Source organism: Ochotona princeps, chromosome 1, assembly GCF_030435755.1.
Source record: "Ochotona princeps isolate mOchPri1 chromosome 1, mOchPri1.hap1, whole genome shotgun sequence".
Taxonomy (NCBI): Eukaryota; Metazoa; Chordata; class Mammalia; order Lagomorpha; family Ochotonidae; genus Ochotona; species Ochotona princeps.
In genome coordinates, this window is record NC_080832.1 from 91,946,434 (window position 1) to 91,968,651 (window position 22,218).

General features: G+C 38.0%; 1 protein-coding gene across 1 annotated transcript in view; it reads left to right on the plus strand.

The window, feature by feature from the left end:
* The window catches only part of KHDRBS2 (KH RNA binding domain containing, signal transduction associated 2), a 522,250-nt gene that overhangs the window by 171,441 nt on the left and 328,591 nt on the right, over positions 1 to 22,218 (plus strand). The window contains exon 3 of the mRNA XM_004580477.2: positions 20,881 to 20,997. Within this exon, the coding sequence (XP_004580534.1) occupies positions 20,881 to 20,997 (117 nt within the window). The remainder of the gene's footprint in view (positions 1 to 20,880; positions 20,998 to 22,218) is intronic.

Below are 22,218 nucleotides of genomic sequence, written 5' to 3' on the forward strand. Positions count from 1 at the left end.
TTCTTATACTCGAGCATTTGGGCTCTGCTAATCTACCTTTGCTCATGGTCAGATTAAAAAATTCAGCAGGACCTACACTTCTATAACTGGGTTTACCTCCTGAGTTCCCAGTGAATTCCCCTTCCCATCTAACCACCAGTGGAGCTCCAATCACTGCTGGGGTCTCTGTTCATTACGGTGCCGCTCTACTGTCTCTGTTGCTCTCCTAAGTCCAAGGGTCCCCAGGTGTCCCACTGCCATCAATCATTCCCCTCCTAGTGCCTGAGATTAATTTCTCTCTGCTTTTCCTCAGCTACTCCATCCTATCCTTTTAAACCCGAGCTTACCCTAGTCTGCCATCTTGCATGAATATTATAATATGATAATATTATAATACTGTTACATTGTAATTATAATACTTTTATATTGGATGTTTTGCCTCCTTTGTATACATTTAAATGCTTTCTTATAGATATTTTTTTATGGCACTAGTATTAATTAACATGTGATGTCAGTATTTAGAATTTCCTAAATCACTAATTTTTGAAGGAAAAATCATTATAATTTGTTATTAAAAATCACATTTCAGTAATGAGTGAAATTCTCACTGGATACAGATTTTGAGAGATGTGAGATTCCTTGATTAGCAATCCATGTAATATTTCATTATGAACATTTACAGAGAACACATTTTTCATCTTTAGCTATGCGGCATGAATAATTTCATGTGTTTTCTTTCAACTTCACTATGAATTCAGAATAATTGTGTTTTTTTCCAAAAACATGTGTAAGTTAATGCTACTTCTACTTTTTGTTATATTACACATATGTTGGACGTAATAATCAATTCCTCCCATATGTTCAGAATCAAACTCTTGAGTTCATATCTGCAGCTTTTTTTCATTACCTCTTGTTTCTTGGGGAAACACTAACTTCCACAGAGTTCTCCTTGCAGCATAGAAGACTGCCATGTCTTCATCTCTTTACTGATCCTCTGTGCTACTTTTTATTCCACCTCATTGACTCAGGTGGAACTTTGTCATCGGAGCTCCCTAGCCTCATGAGTAATGTTGAATTTTCAAAATTATCTTTATATTTAGTATCTAGCCTCTAGTTCTTGGAAGCTAAATGCCAAAAAATAAGGGTGCATATGGGGAGACACCAAACACTTCTTTAATTTTCTTCCTCGTTTTCAGTCAAACGTTGTGCAGATATATACCAAAAGTAAGCAGGTAGACTGTACATTTTACATTAGCTATTCTCTCCTGAGGATTGCACCTTGTAGTTTAATTTAGCTATAGAGAAACCTGCACTTGCTGGAGAAGTGCAAGAGAGGAATAACAAATGTTTGGTTTGTATCCTTCCCTAAACATTTGAAAATTAAAAGTGAATTCTGTTGATCAGTGTATTTGAGCTATGATTGCTTTTGATTTTTCTGTATCTTTCTTGATGATATCCATTATTTTCCTACTTTCAATGAAGCAATAATAAATTTGGCAAAACCTAATGTGATTGAGATCTTTGTGGGTAGATGGCTTATCACAAATCTATAGAATACAAGAATTGGTGTAGCAGATAGTTTACTTCCCAGTTCCCATTGCTCAGGATTCTTTTGATTGCAAGTAAGTCATTCAACATTAATTATCAAGATAAAATAGGACTTAAAGCTGCATTCAGGAAATATTGTGCATCCTTGAAGGGAAGTTTGAACTTTGAAATTGTGTGATAGGAAGGGAATCGCTTGCCCCTCTGGAGTCTCCCATAAGCAGGAGTCAAGCAGTAGGAGAATTAGCTCTTCATCTTTAATCTCTATATTCTGTATCTTTCAGCTTCATTGTCTCCCACTACACACCTGCTTCCTACACATGGCGGGAAGCATGGCTTCTCCTAGCTCTGAATTCAGGTTTGGTGTTTGTGCCAGATGGTAGTCTCTCCAGAGCAATTCAATTTTCAAAATTACTAAATCTACAAAAGAGCTCCAATTGCCATGAATTGAGCCACATGTAGTGTACTGTCAAAGCATGTGCTAATGAAAGAATATGAAACAGTTCTGTCAAGATAAGTATTTACATATATATGTGCATATATAGAGCAGTGTATTTCCCTCATATTTTTTTAAAGATTTATTCATTTTATTACAGCCAGATATACACAGAGGAGGAGAGACAGAGAGGAAGATCTTCCGACCGATGATTCACTCCCCAAGTGAGCTGCAACGGGCCGGGAACCTGGAACCTCTTCTGGGTCTCCCATGCGGGTGCAGTGTCCCAATGCATTGGGCTGTCCTCAACTGCTTTCCCAGGCCACAAGCAGGGAGCTGGATGGGAAGTGGAGCTGCCGGGATTAGAACCGGCGTCCATATGGGATCCTGGTGCGTTCAAGGCGAGGGCTTTAGCCACTAGGCCACGCTGCCGGGCCCTTTCCCTCATATTTTTAATACTCATTCTTTCATTCCCTTTTTCTCAACTGAGAAAGAAACAAGCAAAAAAACCTTTTTATAGACAATGCCTCCAGAAATTCCTTGTGATATATAAAAAAGTTGAATTAGTATGCACATACATACATGGTCAATTTGCTTTGTCTTTTTCGTAAGGGTTCTTTTGTTTCATCTATATTCATGCCTGGGGATGCATTTGAATACAATGAAATGACTTGTTGAGCAATTTTTCTTAGTCCGAAAATCAAATTGGGCAATGATCCAGCCCATCCTGGAATTGCATCACTTCCCTTTAAGAAATGAGCTCAACATTGGCTCAGTTTCCTCTTAAATTTGTTGTTTTCATGATAAATTATTAATTAGCATTGATCATGAAAATGTTTTCAATATAAATTTTGAGATAAGTATCTCCTGGAATTTCTAATTTATTGCAAATTTGCAATTTCCTGAATTTTTCCCAACAACAATAACAGTTTTCCATTTATTCATAATACTATATCCATATTATATAGTTAAATCTGATTCACACAAACCAAAGCAAAAAGAATAATTTTAAATGCAGATATATTTTCTTTTCTCATGAGCATTTATATCTTGGAAATAAAAAGTCATAGTAACTGGAAATAAGATAACTTAAAAAAAGTAATGACTTAGTAAAATAGTTCTCCATGATTAATTGTGGAGCTGTTTATAGAAAAACATTTTCTATCCTGAAAAATTTCTTAAAAAGTATTATTATCCAATATATCTCACTGATGTTGGATGATGCCTGTTTCCTCTGCATTAACAGAGTCCTGGATTATATTTTTTCTTCTTACCCAGTTCTGGTTTCACTTGATTTTACACTACTAGCTTTAGTAAATTATTATTGAAGGGCTGTCTTTGATGGCAAGTATTTTCTAAAAAGTGCACATTTGCTCTTTATAAATATGTTTAATATAGAAAAAAATCCTTTGTGTCAGTGTGTGACATGCCAGGTAAGATGTTGTTTCCACATATCAGTATAGCTGGGGCCAGGTTTTGGCTCTAGTGCAATCACAGCTTTTTGCCCATACACACACTCTGATAGTCATCAAATGATAGTGCAAGTAGGTCCTTGCACCACTCATGTGGCAGATTCTAGTTGAGGTTTGAGTTCCATATTTCACCTTGACCTATGTCAGGCTGTTATGTGCATGTCAGGATTGAACCAGCAGGTGGGAGATTTATCTCTTTCCCTCTGTCTTCCCCATCCCATCATTCAATTGGCGTAAGGGAAGGAATGACAAGCTGTCATCTGAAACCTTTTTGAGCATTAATTTCACAAACAGAGGTAGAACATTCAAAACTTAATCACTGCCAAGAAGGTTCATCTGTTAATACTGTATAACAGAAAATTAAATGTGATATTCAGAAGAGGCAAAATATTCAGTCTCTAACACCTTTCTGTATCTCTCCAACTAGATATGATAATATATGATATCTCCTTTAATCCTAGGGGACAATTTTTGTATTATTTTTGAAATTGTAGCATAAATCGGCATTTCTCACATGATCATCTATTTCATGAAAGCCGTGTTTAGACTTCTTTATTTCATCTTATGTATGAACTTCATATTTCTTTTTCATAAATATATTTACCATGGTCCAAAGAGAAAATAGAATATGCTGAAATGTGGTTATTGATGACTATAGTGAGGAAGGTATAAGGCCCAATGCAGTGACTTAGCTGGCTAATCCTGCATCTGAAGCACTGGCATCCCATATGGGTGCTGGTTCATATCCGGGTGCTCCACGTCTGATCCTGTTTCCTGCTTGTGGCCTGGGAAGTAGTGGATGATGCCCCATGTCGTTGGGACCTTGCACCTATATGGGAGACCCATAAGAATCTCCTTGTTCCTGACTTCAGATCAGCTCAACTCTGGCCATTGGAAACATTTGCAGAGTGAATCAGCAGAGGGAAGCTAGCTTCTGTCTGTCTCTTCTCTCTCTGTTTTGTAGATCTGCCTTTCAAATAAAAATAAATATTTCTGTCAAAACAAAAAGGAAAGCATACCAGCAATGTCAGCTTGAAGAGAAGCTGAAAATACTTTCCTATCAGCAAAGTAATACCTCTATAAATTTTACTACAGAATTTAGATAATGAACATAGACATTAGGATGGTTTTGAAATTTCATTGCCATTTAATAAATATTGGTCATTGTGTTCTTGTCTTATTTTGAAGAAGGATACCTAATGAAATGTGTGTAAGCATAGAAAATCACCTTTCAAACATCAATATTTTGATGCAAAATTTTTGAAATTATTTATGCAAGCAAATCCTTTTGAAAAGTTTATAGACAGTGCATATTATGGAAAACTCCAAATGGGTTTCAATATTTTTTGCAAGAAAATGGACTTATCTATTAATTCTGTACTTTCTCTGAATTTCTGAGTGCCTTCTTCCTAATACACATAGTTGAAAACTCATTTATAGAACTGTAAGACATTTATTTCACATCTTTTTGTATATTTGTATCTAAAGTTACTATTTAATACAAATATAGGGTTTTTTCAACAAGAATGACACAGATTTTTACAACTCATAGCTCTTCCTTTTGGTTGGGCTATTGTAAAAAGCTTGCAGTACCTCCATGTCTGCAAGTCTGCTCACAGTGAATTTTTCATGATTTTCTTATGTAGTTTTAGTAGTGAAAAATTTGATTTGTAAAACTAAGAGTAACAGATACATATATCTGTTACATGTACTTCCCAAGATATGGATTTCAATTTATTTCCAAACTTAGGATAATGTCCATCCTATCTTCATTCTTCTTAGCATGTATATGAGGTATAGAACAGTTTGTCAACCTGATTTAGATCACTGTGTTCATGACACTTGATCTTTATTTCTCATGATTTACAGAGTGAAGTAGATGGAAAACAAATATTTGAAACAGGTTTCCAATATTACTTTGTCAGTGAAATTTCTTTTGTTCTTGTTTGAAGTTTATCAACTGAAGATAATATATTTAAAAACATCCTCAAATATTGTATGATGATTGAAACTCTGCTTGTAGCATTAGAATTTTTAAAAATATTTTTTATTGTTTAACAATGTTTAATGTCTTTGATAAATGTTAGTACTTGAAACAGGCTATACAATAGAGCTGCATACATAATAGATGCCTATTGGACTTCTGATTTATATAGTACTAATCATTTCACTTAAGCTATTCTTCTCTTCTCTTTTCTTTTCTTTTCTTTCTTTCTTTCTTTCTTTCTTTCTTTCTTTCTTTCTTTCTTTCTTTGATTGGCAGAGTGACAGAGGAAGGAAGAGAGAGAGAGATTTTATTTGCTGATTCACTCCTCAAACGGCCTTAATGCACAGAGCTTTGCCTGGCTGTAGTCAGGAAGGTGGAACGCCATCCTAATCTCCCATGTGGGAATCAAAGCCCCGCACAATTATACTGCCTTTCACTGCTTTCCCAGTTGCATTAGCAGACAGCTGGATCAGAGGTGAACCACTGTTCATTTGGGATGCAAGAGTTGCAGATATCAGCTTATTGCACTACACCACAGCACTGGCCCCAAAGCGATTTTTTTTTTCAATTTTGAGCTTTCATGAAAATGTTCACTATATTATTCTCTAAATTACCACTTCATGGAAAGAAGCACTTTCTCTTTAAAACAAGAATGGCAAAATGTAGCATACTAAAATGAAAATGTAACAAAGTATATTTCCTAACACAGAGAAGTCCCAGACATCCTACCTTATTAATAACAGACACAGTTCTGGATCATGGTGAGCTATTATTGGGATCTAGCTTATTGTTTAAAACACATAAACTGAAATGAATTATTACAATAGATTTTGCCACACTGTCATCTCTATCCAAGTCAATTGGGAATACAGTTTGCCTTGAAGTAAGAAATAATGATAAAGACTGGAAAAGATTGTGTAAAAATAAAACTGGCTGTTTCTCTAGCAAGTTTCCCAACAATGACATGCAAAAAATATTGCCTTTTTGTACCACGTGCAACAGCTGTTGATTTTCTCTTTAAAGTATGCAATATACCATTTTGCTTCAAAGCACTTTAAGACCACTTACTTCTATGAAAGCTGAAATTTAGCTGCACAATGGTTATGACATTTCCTAAACAATTTTTATGGGTTTAGTACATTTTCTTTAAATTTCTATTGTGATTTGTGTGGTATAAATAATTTCCCAGTTCCTATATTAGAGCTTAAGCTATAGATTAAAATAGGTTATTTTAAAAATCAAATATCAGCTGTTTCATCTTTGGAGTAACAGTCACAAAAACTTTTTCAGCTACCTAAAGTTGAGGTTATAATAATTTGGGGTCATAACATTGATTATTTATATAACAAGAACTACTTTATATAGCTTAATATCATAAATACGTTTTTATTCTCTAATAAAGCTGTGCAGCTATGGTCACCTTGAAATAACATTGATAAAATAAATCACAGATATATATACCCACAAATATTATCATATTCACTGTACATTGTATATTTTTTAATAATTTTGATCATAGAACTTTGAAGCACAGTCAAAATTTTCTAAATTTCTCAATCACTTAAAATTTATACTTGGGCAGTTAATATTAATAAAATATATCAAAGTGCTGCATGATCAGAGTGAATTGTAAAAACTTCTGACGACTGGGTATTTTGCCAGCAAATTGTCATGCAAATATTCTTAGCAACTTTTGTTAAGTCAGTTTACTAAAAACACAAAAAATGCATTGCAGTGATGCTACATGTGCATTTTCAAATATATGGCTAAATGCTGTATCCCTTATGTTGCAAAGACATTTAGAAAGATAAATGTTGTGCTTGTTAACCAGTGGAGACACTTAGGACTTCAACACTGTGCATTTTGGGTATTTCTATTTGTGCCCTAGTATGAAATTACCTGTTAAATATTGTGTCCTTTACTCACGCATTCATCACATCAGTTCAATCACCAGAGCACCTACTCTGTATATAGCTGCCAAGTATTAAGACTATCATGAAGACATTGAGTGAAACTGAGGCAACAGCCAATCCTTTATTCACCTACTGTGTATGGTACTGCAATTCAGGTAAAGAAGTAATATAGGGAGAGCTTCCCATGATGCTACACTAATGAGTAGTTGTTTCATGGCCTAGAAGTCCTGAATCAGGGAAAAGCATTCTAACTGTGACTATAGAAGAAGTGAAGCTGGAGCAGAGAAAATGGGAAGACTTAGGGATAGGAAAGTACAGCTCACCATACAAAGTCCTGGAGCTGCAATATTATACACTCCAGGTTTATGCTTTAAAGCTCTCATAGTTTAACAATTAATGTCAAGATTCTTTAACCAGAACTTCATTTAAATATATGAGCTTAAACTAACTCTCCAGCAAAAAAGTGCCTCTCATTGAACACCTGGAATAAAAACCAGCATTACATTTTATCAAGAGCAACTTGATCTATTGATCTTCTTTTTGGTTAAACTCAGCACCAAATCTCTGCGCTCTGAACTTTTTAATTTTTTTTTTAATTTTGATGATCTTTACATAGTTGATTGGACTCATGGGGTCAAAGGCTACAGGAAAATGGGTAAGACCATTTCTTCCACATTCTCTTTTTCCCTTCCTGTATCTGGGGTAAGTGGAGAGATAAAGGGAGAAAGCACACCCACCCTCCCAACCATCCCAGGGTCCCCAAAGTTGGGCATGCTCCGAAGGCACTGCTCAAGTGGTTTCAATAGTGCAGCTGCTCTGAATTGCTGCCAGTCTCGCCATTCCAAGCACAATGAAAGCTCTTCAGAATCCACTGGCTGACATAGTCCACCTTAGCATCTCCACGTGCCCAGATTTTCACTGCCAACACTTGGCTGGGGTAGTTGATCAATTTGTTCTATCCTCTGTTGTGCTGCCAGGCATCCTCTGCAGACTCCAATGTACTACCATATCCTCCTTGTGCACCTGGATATGATGTTCACTGCTCTGCCTGAGCCACTGAGGAGGCTCAGCTTTGATATATGCACTCCATGATGAGACCATGGAACCTGCAATTCTCTTTATGGTCTTCTAAAACAAATATCCACTTAATGTATATTAATGCCTGTATTTCATTAGCATCTTCCAAAGTTTACCATCTAATGACATCGCCACATCTTTATATATTCTTACTTCACTTACAATGTACTCTGAGTTTGTACTACATTAAGGCAAGCAAAACACAGATATGGATAAATGATAGAGATATAAGGTTAATTTCATTAGGAAGAGATACTGAGAAAGTTGAACATAACTCACATTTCTATGTACAGATACACACAATATGTGCATGATGCTTGCAAATAGATATTAAAGTGAGAGTAATTAAATTATGAAAATTGACCAAAAATAAATCACCAAAGCAAGCCTTTGGCTTAGTGGTCGAGGCACCAGTTAAGATGACTGTATCCTGTATTGGTGCTAGTGCTGCCTCAGGTTCTCATTCCAACTCCTGATAATGCACACTCTGGAAAGTAGAAGGCAATGCCTGTTTCTCTGCCCACAGAACCAGCCTTGCTCAGTCATGGCCCTATGGTTCCATTTTTCAAACAAAAAGAAAAAAAAGAGGTGTTATTGACAGCTGTCAGCATGATGGACATTTTAAATATACATGTTGTTACAAAGCAACTTTTCAATGACTTAAATATGAATGAATTTTCATGCTCTGATCCCAGACACCAGATTTGCGAGGGGCGCAACCTTGGGCTTGGGGGTTTAATCTTCCAGCAGCCTCCCAGCTGCTGTTGGGTCTCAGGACAGGGCATCTCATGCCTGGATCCCAGCCACCAGCCGCCACATGCACGTGGTGAGCTGTCCCCTGGCAGCCAGTTGGCCATTTGGTGCTAGGCTCTGCTTGGTGGCCACCCAGCCAGGGAGCTCTGGGGTTTTGGTTCTTTGAATTGCTGCTGAGGTAGCTCCAGGTTGAACCCACTGTGCTTTTGGGATGCGAATCAATCCTAAAGATTCCCAATGACAATGCTGACCACCGGATAACAGTCCATGCAAAAGTTAAGGCTCAGAGCTTGTCCAGCAAGATCATATCCTATTGCCTGACATGATGATGGATCAGGAGATGGGTCACATTAAGCAGGGCCATAACATTAAGTAGCATTTGAGAACCATATCCGGGTGTAGATTCTGTGGGGAATATGTGGGCCAAAACCTGTGGAAATTTTAGCCCCACTGGTTAACTCAAGAGCTGGGATGGTGATGAAACAAGCTAGATGTGACCAAGGAGCCTGCCATCACTCACAGGTAAAGGGACTGACAACAGTCTGGACTGGTCAAGGAAACAGCACCTGTATGTGCATCCTGAATGGGGTGTGGCATGGGCTGGGCTGCAACTTTCACCAGCTCATACTTGGCCAAATAGAAGGCCAGACTTCACTGGACACTGGACAATGGCCTAAAACCCAATGGCATGTATGAGAACTGGGTCTGGGAATGGATCAAGTGGAGGAACTTGGGATACACCCCTGGTGAGTCATAGCTCCCGCTGGTGAACATGTAGTTCAGACCTGGGGGTTGGGCCAGCTGGGCAAAGTAGCTCCAACATCTGGCTAACGTGTGAATTGGTAACAGAATAGGGTGTGCCGCTCAGGACTGAGCAAACCTTAGCCTACAAGTGAAATTAGAAGCCAGGATGGAGCACAGGTCATGTCAAGCTAGGCTCTTGCACGTATTGGTCTGCGTGAGCCAGGGACACTAAGCCACAGTGTCGAAGACAGAGGTCTGGTAAGGTGAGGAGCTGAGTCAAGCTGAGTCAGAGCAACCACTGGCATGTGCGTGATCTATGGCTGGGAATAGGCCTGGTTGGGGAGCTAAGGGGACACCCTAGCTGGGTTGAGGTTCCCACCAAGGAGTACATGGGCTGGAATGGGGGCTGCATTCTGATCAGGAAATGGTTGTAGTTTCCCTTGGCACAAGTGTGGACTGGGATTGAATGCACCGAGCTGGGCCAGACTCCCACACCATCTGGTATCCTGGAGGACCAGGGTAGATGTGGGATGGACTAGGCTAGGTCTCAACCCCTACTGAGCCATGTGTGAGCTGTAAGTGGGTATGGACGAGCTGTGGCTGGGCTGAAACATCCAACAGCAAGGACCAGTTTGGGTTGAAGGCCAGTCAGGAAAAGCCACTGTTCCTGTTAGGACAGGAGGTGAACTGAGTAGGGCTGGCTCATGGATCCCCTGGTATGCATGAGTCTGGCATTGGGAGAGGTTCTGATGGAGGAGCCTGGGCAACTCCTCTGGCAGGACACAGACCCGGCAGGTAGGTGCAAGAAGCATGATAGGAAACAGCCCAGAACAGGCCATGGAAAGTTTCCCACTGACATATATTTGGCATGGGTCAGGGGCAGACCAGGCTGAATCAGTTCACGTCATCCTCTGGGAAATCCAAGCACCAGAACGGGGTATGGGTCGAGCCAGGCCAGGTTGCAACAAAAACCAGTGCACAATACAGAATGCCAAGGTGAGGTTGCCTGTACCAGATGTGACTGCAGTGCCCATCCAGCACACGTGAGAACCAGGAAGAGAAGGGGTGGAGCTGGCAGGGGGAATAAGGCAGGGGGGGTTCCCTTGCTGGACAGCTATTCCCACTGGAGAGCATGAGCTGGGAAGGAGGCAGACCAGACCAAGGAGGGCTACAACACCTGTGTGCCTCATGTGGACTAGATCAGGGAAAAGCCAGGGTGGACTGATTATTCCTACTGGTACAACCCACAGTTGGAGTGGGTGAAGGTTTTGGGGGCTTAGCCACAGTAGAAGCTGGCAGAAGCTGGCACTGGGGGCTAGTTCTGTCAAGTTAAACCACAGAACCACCTGGAGAGTGCATAAACCGGGAGTGGGAGTGGCCTGGGAGGGAAATAGTGGCTCCTCCCTGTTGGGTTACCACCCCCCATGAAAGGGCATGAAATCTAGGGCAGGGGCTGGGGTAGCTTGAGAGACACCCAACAACATCCGTGAAGGCTGGATAGTTGAGCTGGTTAGATGGAAGTAAGCTTTAATACCCATTGACATGTATGAGAGCAGAAGGGGACGTGGGACAGACTGGACTAGTCTGCCACACATAGTGGCAAACCAGGGCAGGGGGTGGGCCTGGTGGGGGTTATTGTGGGTCGCTCCAGCTAAGCTGCAGCTCCCACTGGTTTGTGGCAGGGCCGAGTATGTGCTGGGCAGAACCAGGCTTAACTGCAACACCCGCTGGTTCAAGTGAAAGTCGGGACTGAAAACAGAACCCACCCAGCAATTGCAATCACCAGTTGATCAGGGCGATGGATGTGCTGGGCCCTGTACTTGCTAGTACATAAAAGAATCTGGTCTGGGAACACCTCAGACAAAGTTTCTTTTGAGATTTCCACAGTCAAAATGCCAGACTCAGAACCCTAACCAAGAAAAGACAAAAGACAGAATAAATCAATCAACCACCTCAGCTATATGTTGGCAGCGAAATACTGGGCAAGTGGAGACTCTATGATGGACTATGTCAATCAGTGAATTCTTCGATGACCTCATAGTGCATTCTTCGATGACCTCATAGTGCTTGGAGTGGCGAGATTGGCAGCTATTCCTAACTGGTGAACTATTGAAACCACTAGAGCAAGGATCTCAGAGCATGCCCTACATCCGGGACCTGGGGAGAGTGGCAAACTTGGTGGGGCTTCTCCCTTAAAATCCCGTTTACCTCAGATACATGAAGGAAACAGTCAATATGGAAATAATAGTCTTTTTATAGCCCTTGAACCTTTTTACCCTAATTAACTATGTAAAGATTGTCAAAAATACAATTAAAAAAACTAAAAAAAAAAGAATGAATTTAACAAACAGAAATGTAATCTTAAAAAAATTTACGCAAGAAAAATACTTTTACTTATTTAAGGATATTTAACGTACTGCAAATACAGCTCTATCTAAAAAAAAATCTTGGGCCCAGCATGGTAGACTAGTGGTTAACATCCTCGCCTGGCATGTGCTGGGATCCCATATAAGCACTGGTTCTAATCCCGGCTGCCCTGATTCCCATCCAACTCCCTGTTTGTTGCCTGGGAAAGCAGTCGAGGACAGCCCAAAACCTTGAGATCCTGTACCTGCATGTGAGACCCAGAAGACACTCCAGGCTTCTGACTTCGTATGGGCTTAGGTATAGCCATTGCAGCCACTTGGGGAGTGAATTATCGGATGGAAGATCTTCCTCTCTGTCTTTCCTCCTCTCTGTATAGCTGAATTTCCAATAAAAATGAATAAATCTTTAAAAAAAGTGACTTAAGATGTTATCCTGCTACTAAATTATGGATAAGTAGTGAAGGTAATATTCTGTAGTGTTTAAATAATTTTTAAAGATTTTCTTTACAGAAAAGGTTAGAACCAATAACTGCCAGTGAAACGATAATTAATTTGTTATGAATTTACCTTGTTAAAATATGGACTTAAAATATAGTGAAAGAGAGGAGCAAAAAGTTATTTTTATAACAACTGTTTTGTTAGCTGCTTTTAAAGTTTATCTTGAATTTCAAAATAAGCAAAACAAAAAATAAACATAACAAGTTTCATCTCTGGTAGGTCAAATCTCAAACAGAAATAATATCCACTCCTTCATTAAAAAATAAAGTTTACTGATTATTCTAAATGTTATAGAAGTGATGGATAAATGAGACTTAAACCCTGAGAAACAAATATTTGTGATCCCCAAATAGCAGTTTCTGCATCTACAAATTGTAAATATATACATACCCATTACAAAAAATACTAGAAATAATACCTTCAAATATTGTATATAACATTATTCCTAAAAGATACTTTACCTCTGTGAAATCTCTAAGATATACAAAATTGAATGTGTGATCATATGGTTTCCTTCTGTCTTACCTCAATATGTACATTCTAGAAACATGAGTCGTTCTCCTACAGCTTTTAGACAATTTGATTTTAAACAACTGACTGTTGTTAGAGATAAGAACGATTGTACTGAAAAATAAATGCCGGAAAACGTGTCACAAACAATCCAGGCAAACAGCATAACAGTCTGAGTGGGGACCTTGAACTGATTCTGTCAGCAGCTTGTCCTCAGCCAGGATTGTGTGAAATGCTGTCTCTCTTCACAGTCACAAGCAGTCCCAGTGGAGATTTCACTCTGAGTGTGCTGCTGTTTTTGACTTTGATCGCTCAGTATCATCAATAAAGGAAGAAGAAAGTTTTGGAGCAGCATGCTAAAGAAAAATTCCATCAAATTTTCCTCACCTGAAATGATTTTATTTAGCTTCTTGTGAAAGTTATATAATAGTAAAGACTGTGCTTAACATTCATGTAGAGTATACAAGAAAAATAAAATGAATATCCTTGAACCTCTGAGTTAAACCAAATTCTAAACTCTCATTTGTTTTGACACTAATTGGGGTTTGCCTTTGACCACATTCCTTGCTTCACTTATGTAGAGAATAACTTACGTCCTGATTTTTGTGTTTATTGTCCGTGTTGTTTAAGGAATAGATACCCAGAAATTTTCATGTACTTGCAAGTAAAATAGTATGTTTTGTTCTTGATTATGTAAAAGCAGTGGCCTGTATGTAGAGACTCAGCTTTTCATTCAAATTGTATTTCTAGAAGGAAGTACATATAAATCACGGCAGTTCATATTTACTACCATAAAATGTGTCACTATGAGTATTCTGATTTACTTGTTGATTGGTACCAGTCAGGGTTCAGCCAGGCCAAATAAGGTATTCTAGCTATGCTATAGTTTGCAATTTATGGTTTATGTATATTTTGAAGGAGACAGAAGAGACTTCTGAAAAATCATCACTCATGGACAGTTAGAACTTGTACCAAAAGCCTCACGTCACTAGAGTTTAACTAGAACTCCAGGAAGTTCAGCAAATCCCACAGTGACTACAAGGCAGGGATTTGGGGTGCGTCTGTTAAGTTTCTCAAGACGCAGAACTTTTTCTCCCAGTGTTTTTTTTTTTTTTTTGCAAGAGTGTGGGCTTCTGAATCCATAGGGTGGGAACACATGTAAGGATATGCAGTATAGCCATGATTGACTCTCATAGCTTAGAAAAATTGACTCCAATTTGTATCTTTAACATCTTATTTAAACCCCTGAAACAAACAGACTACAACAATAAAACAGAAACGTCAGAATATTTGGGAGAGATCTAGGAACCAGAAGACCAAAATGGTGGCAATGGTGTCAAGTAGCTAGCACATTTCTCATGGATTGAATATTATTTGTTTCCAATTACTTTTCTTCTGACAAACATTAAATCTTAGCATAACCCTGCACATATTCTGAGATTTCTCTATGAGATGTTCCTAGGAATTGAATTTTTAAGATATTTGTTGTATACCATTGCAGACTTAAGATAGTGCCAAAAGAGTTGCATTGATGTACACACACATGCTCAGGGTAAATGGGTACCCATGGCTCCACATTCTAGCCCATGCTTCATCTCTGACTTCATTGTTTATCACCAAAGTGTGTTAAATTCTAGTGAAGTTTAAATATTCATACATCTTTTGCCATTCATGCTTCTTTTTCAATGACATTCACTATTTCCATGCTATGTTATATTGATTTCAAACTTATTTTTAATTTATTAATAGCATTCAATGTGAACCATCAAATTCGTGACATAAGCTTTCACCTTCTTTGTAATTTATTTTAATCAACAGATACTCTCAATGTTAACCTAACTTTATTTATAACTGTTATATTTTTTCTTGTTAAAAAAAAGCAGGTACTCCATGTTGTATATTTTTCTTCTGCTACATGAAGCTTTGCCACAAAGTCTGTAACCCAGCTAAAATTTCACTATCGTGGTTATTGTCATTATGATATAGGAAAGAAATTCATTTTCCTTACTGTGGAATAGCCAATTTTGCTGTATATTTGTGCTTTTTTTCCAGAGTTCCTTATTGCTTCTGTAACAATTACTGTGCACCTAAACATAGTGCCTTAAGGCAAATGATTATCTTATAATATGGAGACCGAAATTTGAAAATGGGTTTTAAGAGGCTAAATTTAAGGTGTTTGTGGGCTTGTATTCCCTTCTAACAATGTATAAGAGAACTTGTCCCTGAACTTCTCTGTCTAGTCAAAGCTGCCTGCATTCTTTGGCTCATTGCTGCTTTTCATCTTCAAAGCTGTGACTGTAGCCCGGGCTCTTGTTTTCATGCCTGCTTCTCTGACAATGCTGTGTCTCCTTCGTTTATAAGGCACACCGGCCACAACGCAAGATCACTAATGTAATCACAGAGTTTTACTGCGTGGATTTTGCTGGGGAACCATTCTGCATGCCTTACTCAGCGATGTGTAATACAACCTGGATCATATATCATTTTGACATACACAAAATTCTCTTTTTTATTTGGATTAAGTTGCGCCATTGGTTTACCCCAGGACTACATGCATCACATGTCATAATTAAAATACTTTCTAATGAATCTTATTTTGTGATAGAAGCAGCCCTCAACTTATCCTTTAGCTTCTCAAAGTTTTGAGTGTTGTTGGAATAAATTTTAGAACCACTCCCGTAAGTTAGCCTAAACAATATTGTCATTTTGGTTGATTCTATAAGTGAAATTTAGAGAGCCAGATATTTATATGGCACTAAGTCTTTCCATTCTGAACATAATCTATTTATATTTCCACAGTGGCTTTAGCTTTATTTCTTAATTATTTTATTGAAAGGTTCTGAACTGTCATAGCTAGTTTTTTTCTAGATCTGTTTTATATTGCCATATAAATGGCATTTATTCTAAAAATATTTTCCAATTATGTGTTGTTGATATACAAACATACAACTTACTTTCATATTGACTTTTAAAAAAGGCATTTTGCTAAGCTTTCCTAACTGCACAATTTTTCTGCAAATACTTCTATGTATGTAATTATGGAAGTAGAGAATTTTTGTTATTTTGTGATATTTATAGCATTTGTTTATCATTCAGGAATTTTAGAATTGCTACTGAACAGAATATTAATAATGAATATCTATACCTGTGTCTTGTTATTTCTTCATGATCTCAACTATTCTTATTGATTTTAATTATAAACCTCCTATTTATTGAGAAAGCTTCCCTTATTTTTTTAGAAAACTCTTACACAATAATTATTTTTTAATTTTACCAAATCATTTTATTCAAGTGAGATACTAGCCCCTTCATTGGTTTATAAATTAAAATTAGTAGTTAATAATCAATAAAATTTTGTCTGAACACATCTTCATCACTATATTTTTTAAAACATTGTGATTATTTGTTAAAAAAAAAAGGTCTATTTGTTTTTATTGGAAAGACAGATTTACAGAGGAGAAGGAGAGACAGAGAGAAAGATCTGTGCGCTGGCTTTATACCCCAAGGGGTCACAAAGGCCTGAGCTAATCTGATCTGAAGCCAGAAGCCCAGAGACTCTTCAGGGCCTCCCCAGTGGGTACAGGACCCCAAAGCTTTGGGCCATCCTCTACTGCTTTTCCAGGTCACAGGCAGGGAGCTGGATGGGAAAGTGAAACAGCCAGGACACAAATCAGCACCCATATGGGATCCCAAACATGCAAGGAGAGAATTTTGCCACTGAGCCATTGCTCTGGTCCCTGTTGTTGTGCCCAGATTTTAAGATTCCCAGAAATCACCAGAAGTCTGAAGTTGATACAAATGCACAAGTGTGGTTTATTAAAACCCACCATATCCAAACTTGGGTTCTTGGTTGAGAGCAGGCAGCAGACTGACTGACAGGCAGGGACCAATACCCCTTACCTGAGTGCAGCCCGGAATAGCACATTCACAGGGTTTTTATAGGGGAAGTCCTCAATTACTTGGAAAGGGGTAATTCACAATAGCCTGCAAGGTGAGGGGAAATACCACACATTCCCTACCTACCTCGCTGGATAGTCCATGCCTGACTCTTCTCTGGTGCAGCAATGAAGGTAACCATCCACTTAATTACTTGGAGCCACCTGTGAGATAACCAGACTTGGGCCTTAATTCATGAGAATTGGAGCCCATTGGTGCTAAAGGTCTCATGGACTGTTTGGCCTGCAAGCTCACATGGTTTCTTAGTAGCAATGGGCCATGAATAAATGGTTGAGATTTTGACACTGAGGTTTCTCACCCATGATATTCTTTTGTTGTCTGGGTTGGTTTAGCTGTTTTTCCTCAGTTGTTTAGGTCTACAAATTTCCTGTTTTAATCTATGAATGTTATTCATGTCAGACAAAGTGAGTAAAGGAATACATTTTTCCATTTCTTTTTTTTAAATGGTCTGCATAAATTGCAGTGACACATTTCCTGGAAATCTAACCCTTCTGTATAGTCTCTAAGATTGGTAGTTCTTTACTGTGCATTTTATTGCACTGTTATCTGAAAAAAAGATTTATATTTTTAGACACTTAGTTTCCTTTTCCTTAATTTTTCTTATTTTTGTTTGAAAGACAGATTGCAAAGAGAAGGAGAGAGAGAGAATCTTCCATCCACTCCTTCACTCCCCACATGGTCGCAGTGATCAGAGCTGAGCTCTGAATCCAGTCAAGAGCTTCTTCCAGGTTTCCCATGCAAGTACGGGGTTCTGAGAACTTGGGCCATCCTCTGCTGCTTTCCCAGGCCATAGCAGAGAGCTAGATTGGATACAGAGCAGCTGTGACACACGCTAGTGCCCATATTCGATGCATATACAAGTGGGGAATTAGCCTGTTATACCAGCATGCCAGTCCTCACCCCAACTTTTTTTTTTTTTAACATTCTATGTAATGAAATACACAGATCTTTAGAGTGCAGCTTGGTAAATTTCCAGAACAAACTATAGAACAATTTCATTAATCAGATGTTCCCTTTATGCTATTTTCTAGTCACTCCAAATTTATTCTTCTGTGGTCAACATGCAACCACGCTTATGGGTTCTAATATCAGTTTAATGTTACAATTAAAACTTTGTGATAATGAAATGGAACATGATGTACTCTTTGCTACTTGAGTTCTTTCAAAAATAAATCCCTGTCATGGTATCAATTAGTGACGAGCTCATATCTGTTTATGTATAGACTTGTCTGTCCATTATGCAGAGATTAAGCTCAATTTATTTCTATCTAGTTTAGCCAATTAAATCACAAGATTTTCTTTGTGAAAATATTTCAGAAACATTTATGCCAAATTTACCATAAATAGTATACTTACTGCTCAATAGGTGTCTGCCATATTGGATGATGGGACATAATTAGTTAATTGTCATTGTAGAAAAAAAAAGTCATGAATATTATGGCATTAGAGTTGTATAGGTATGTTCTTATTTTTTTTGGATAAAAGTGTAAGGTTATAGTGGGGTTCTTTTTAACCTAATTAATAAATGCCAATGTTCTTTCTAATGTAGCCATGTAGCCTTTTCATTTACACCTGCCATGAGGCACAGAGGGAAAAGCTGCCACTTGGACACTGGTTTCCCATAACCGGGTGCCAGTTAGAGTTTGAGCTACTCTGTTGCTCATCCACTTCCCTTCCAGTGGTCCTGGGAAGGTGGAGGGTGATGGCCCAACAGCACTGGCTTCTACTACACAGGGTACTTACCCAGCTCTGGCCTTAAAGTTATTAGACCAGGGAAGATGTGAATGGACAATCTCTTTATCTGTTTCTCCCCCCCAAAACTCTCCTATTCCCTGAAACTCTTCATTTCATAGAAACAAAATGAAACTTTCTTTTAAAAATTGCTTTTACAAACGCCAACAATGCTTATTAACCCCACATGCTTACTGACACTGGTGTCATTCTTTAACTAGACATGGCCTGTTTATTATTGATTTAATGGAATTCTTCACAGATTCTAGGAACTAGTTATGTATCTGACATGTATGAGGAGTGTTTTCTATCGTGGCTGTCTGTTTAATACTTCATGGGGCTTCGAACCAGCAGCATTTTTTAGAGGTGTGGAATTATTGTTTCCTTCTTAAATAAGTAATATTTTACCAATTTTGCAAAGTTCTTATATGCTATGTTTTCATAGAATTTAATAATTTTATCTTTCATATTTTTATTTGTAATTAATCTAAAGGTTTGCCTCAAGGTAGGCAAAACTTATGTATACCTTATACGTACATGTATTTGCTTTTTAAAAATTTTTCTATGTATAGACATCTGATTTTTCAACATTACTTGATCGAAGAATGTACTCTTCAAATTTTGCTGCAATGTCACATCTCTAGACAGTGTGCTCATCCCTAAACAATGTGGATGTTGTTGTACTGTTCCATTTTTTTCCCTATACAGTACAGTATTGCATACATGTGGTAAGAACTGACGCCCTTGACTTTATAGTATGCTTAGCAGGAAACCTTTTGTTTTTTATTTCCTTATTTATCATATACTGTAAAATATTTTAATTAAATATTTTTCAAATTTATTGAAATATATTTCATATCATATATCAATTTTAAGTATAAAATGCAATGGTTTTTAGTTTGTTTAGAGAAGTGAAATCAACCTCACAATTAATTTTCAAAGATTATTATCACCTGAAAAGAGAAACTGCTTTGTGTTTCACAATCAGTTTCTTTCTTTTCACACCACAACCCACATTTTGTGCCATCCCTATCCCTGATATCAGGTGATAACTTCAGGTAGTCTGTGTCTCTTAAATTGATACACGGTGGCCTAGTGGCTAAAGGCCTCGCCTTGCACGCTGGGATCCCATATGGGCTCCAGTTCTAATCCCGGCAGCCCCACTTCCCATCTAGCTCCCTGCCTGTGGCCTGGGAAAGCAGTCGAGGACAGCCCAAAGCCTTGGGACCCTGCACCCGCATGGGAGGCCAGGAGGAAGCTCCTGGCTCCTGGCTTCAGATTGGCTCAGCTCCAGCCATTGCGGCCTTTTGGGGAGTGACTCATTGGATGGAAGATCTTCCTCTCTGTCTCTCCTCCTCTCTGTACATCTGCCTTTCTAATAAAAATAAAATAAATCTTAAAAAAAATATGTATTTATTTTTATTGGAAAGGCAGGTATACAGAGAGGAGATACAGAATGAAAGATCTTCCATCCACTGGTTCACATCCCATGTGGTCATAATGACCAGGGCTGAGCTAATCAGAAACCAGGAGCCAGAAACCATGCTGTTCAGGGTCCCAAGACTTTGGACCATCCTCCACTGCTTTCCTAGGCCACAAGCAGGAAGCTGGATGGGAAGTGGAGCAGCCGGGACATGATCCGGCACCCATATGGGAGCCTGGTGCATGCAAGGCAGGGATTCAGCCACTAGTTTATTATGTTGTGCTCATATGTATTCTTTTTGGTATCGATCTTTTTGGCCCACAGGTATACTTTTTAATATGGATCTTACATTAAAGATCTGAAATGGTTTTATGTTGAGGAAGGGGTGTGAGATGAATATCTTTAAACATTTTAAAACTATACAATTCATCACTTGGCATAAATCATCCTTTATTCTAAAACAGACTTCCTATTGATTTTGTTTTGTAGTTCAATTTTGTGGGGAAATTGCTTGGACCCAGAGGAAACTCCTTGAAGAGGCTACAGGAAGAAACAGGTGCTAAAATGTCTATCCTGGGCAAAGGATCAATGAGAGATAAAGCAAAGGTACCAAATTTAATTTGATATGTTTTACATAGCAGAATTTATCTGTAACACTGATGAGATGATCATGTTTATGAACACACCTGGGTTGCTTTTCGCCATTATTTTGTGATTTGTTACATTCTAGGTCCACCTTCGTACACTTTAGGTTAGCTCTAGCCTCATAGAAACCAGTTGTTGCCTCTGTGTCTTTGAGAACATGTATTCTGAATTTTCCCTCTCTATAACCCATTTTATAGAATGCTATCAAATAAACTTGATTCTGCATTCTAGGAGGAATATTCCTACGTGTCGGAGCTGATTTCCTTTAGCTTCCTTGCTAGATCCCCTTTCTCTCTTCATTCATATAACCTAATCATAATCACTGTTTGAATCTTTGATGTTATCTCTCTGATCTATTTTTACATTTATCCTTCTACCAGAACCGATCCTAAGTACTAATCTGTAAATTTAGAATTGTTATTATTTCTTAAAATGTTTCAGTATTAAACAGCTCACCTCTCCTCAAAAGAATAAATTAAATATGTGTATATATAGGTATAGCTATATATATATGTATGTATGTGTGTGTATGCCAGTTTCTATTTGAAATGATTTCTTTCATATCTAAACTACATAATTATTTTCTGCTTTTTATATTGTAATTTCCTATGTGTTAGCATTCAATGTTTGGGACTAATTGCTACTTATAAAAACTAATTATGGTGAACCTTTGGAAATTGGTTCAAAAAGGGTGTTTGTACATGTAGTGTCATTTGGTCAGCCTATATTTTATGATTTGGTATTTGAATACAGAAGGGAAATTATAGGTTCTTTGAGACTGTAAGAGTTTTGTCTTCTGTTAATAAGATTTTCCACCAGTCTGTTTAAAGGCATATCATGCAGGAAACATTCTTTACCAGAAGAAGTTAGACACTTTGTATATATGCTTCTTTAGAGTTACATGGCAAAAAAGTAATTCTTACTCATCTTTTCTTCTGGGTATTGTTCAGTGGATCTGTAATGTGCATAATTTACCAAATGTCTCTGTTTCCAGTCCTTCTGATTACGGTTTCTCCAACTCCACTGTAAGTGTTTAAGAGCATCTAATTAGGCAATAAGGTTTTGACCTCCACTATCATCGGTTTTGTTTTTCTTTATGCTTGACCTGTGATTGACATGTCATATTCTGTAAGTACATATAGTATTCAGTATGGTTTTTTTATATGTTCCCTAGTTGTCTCA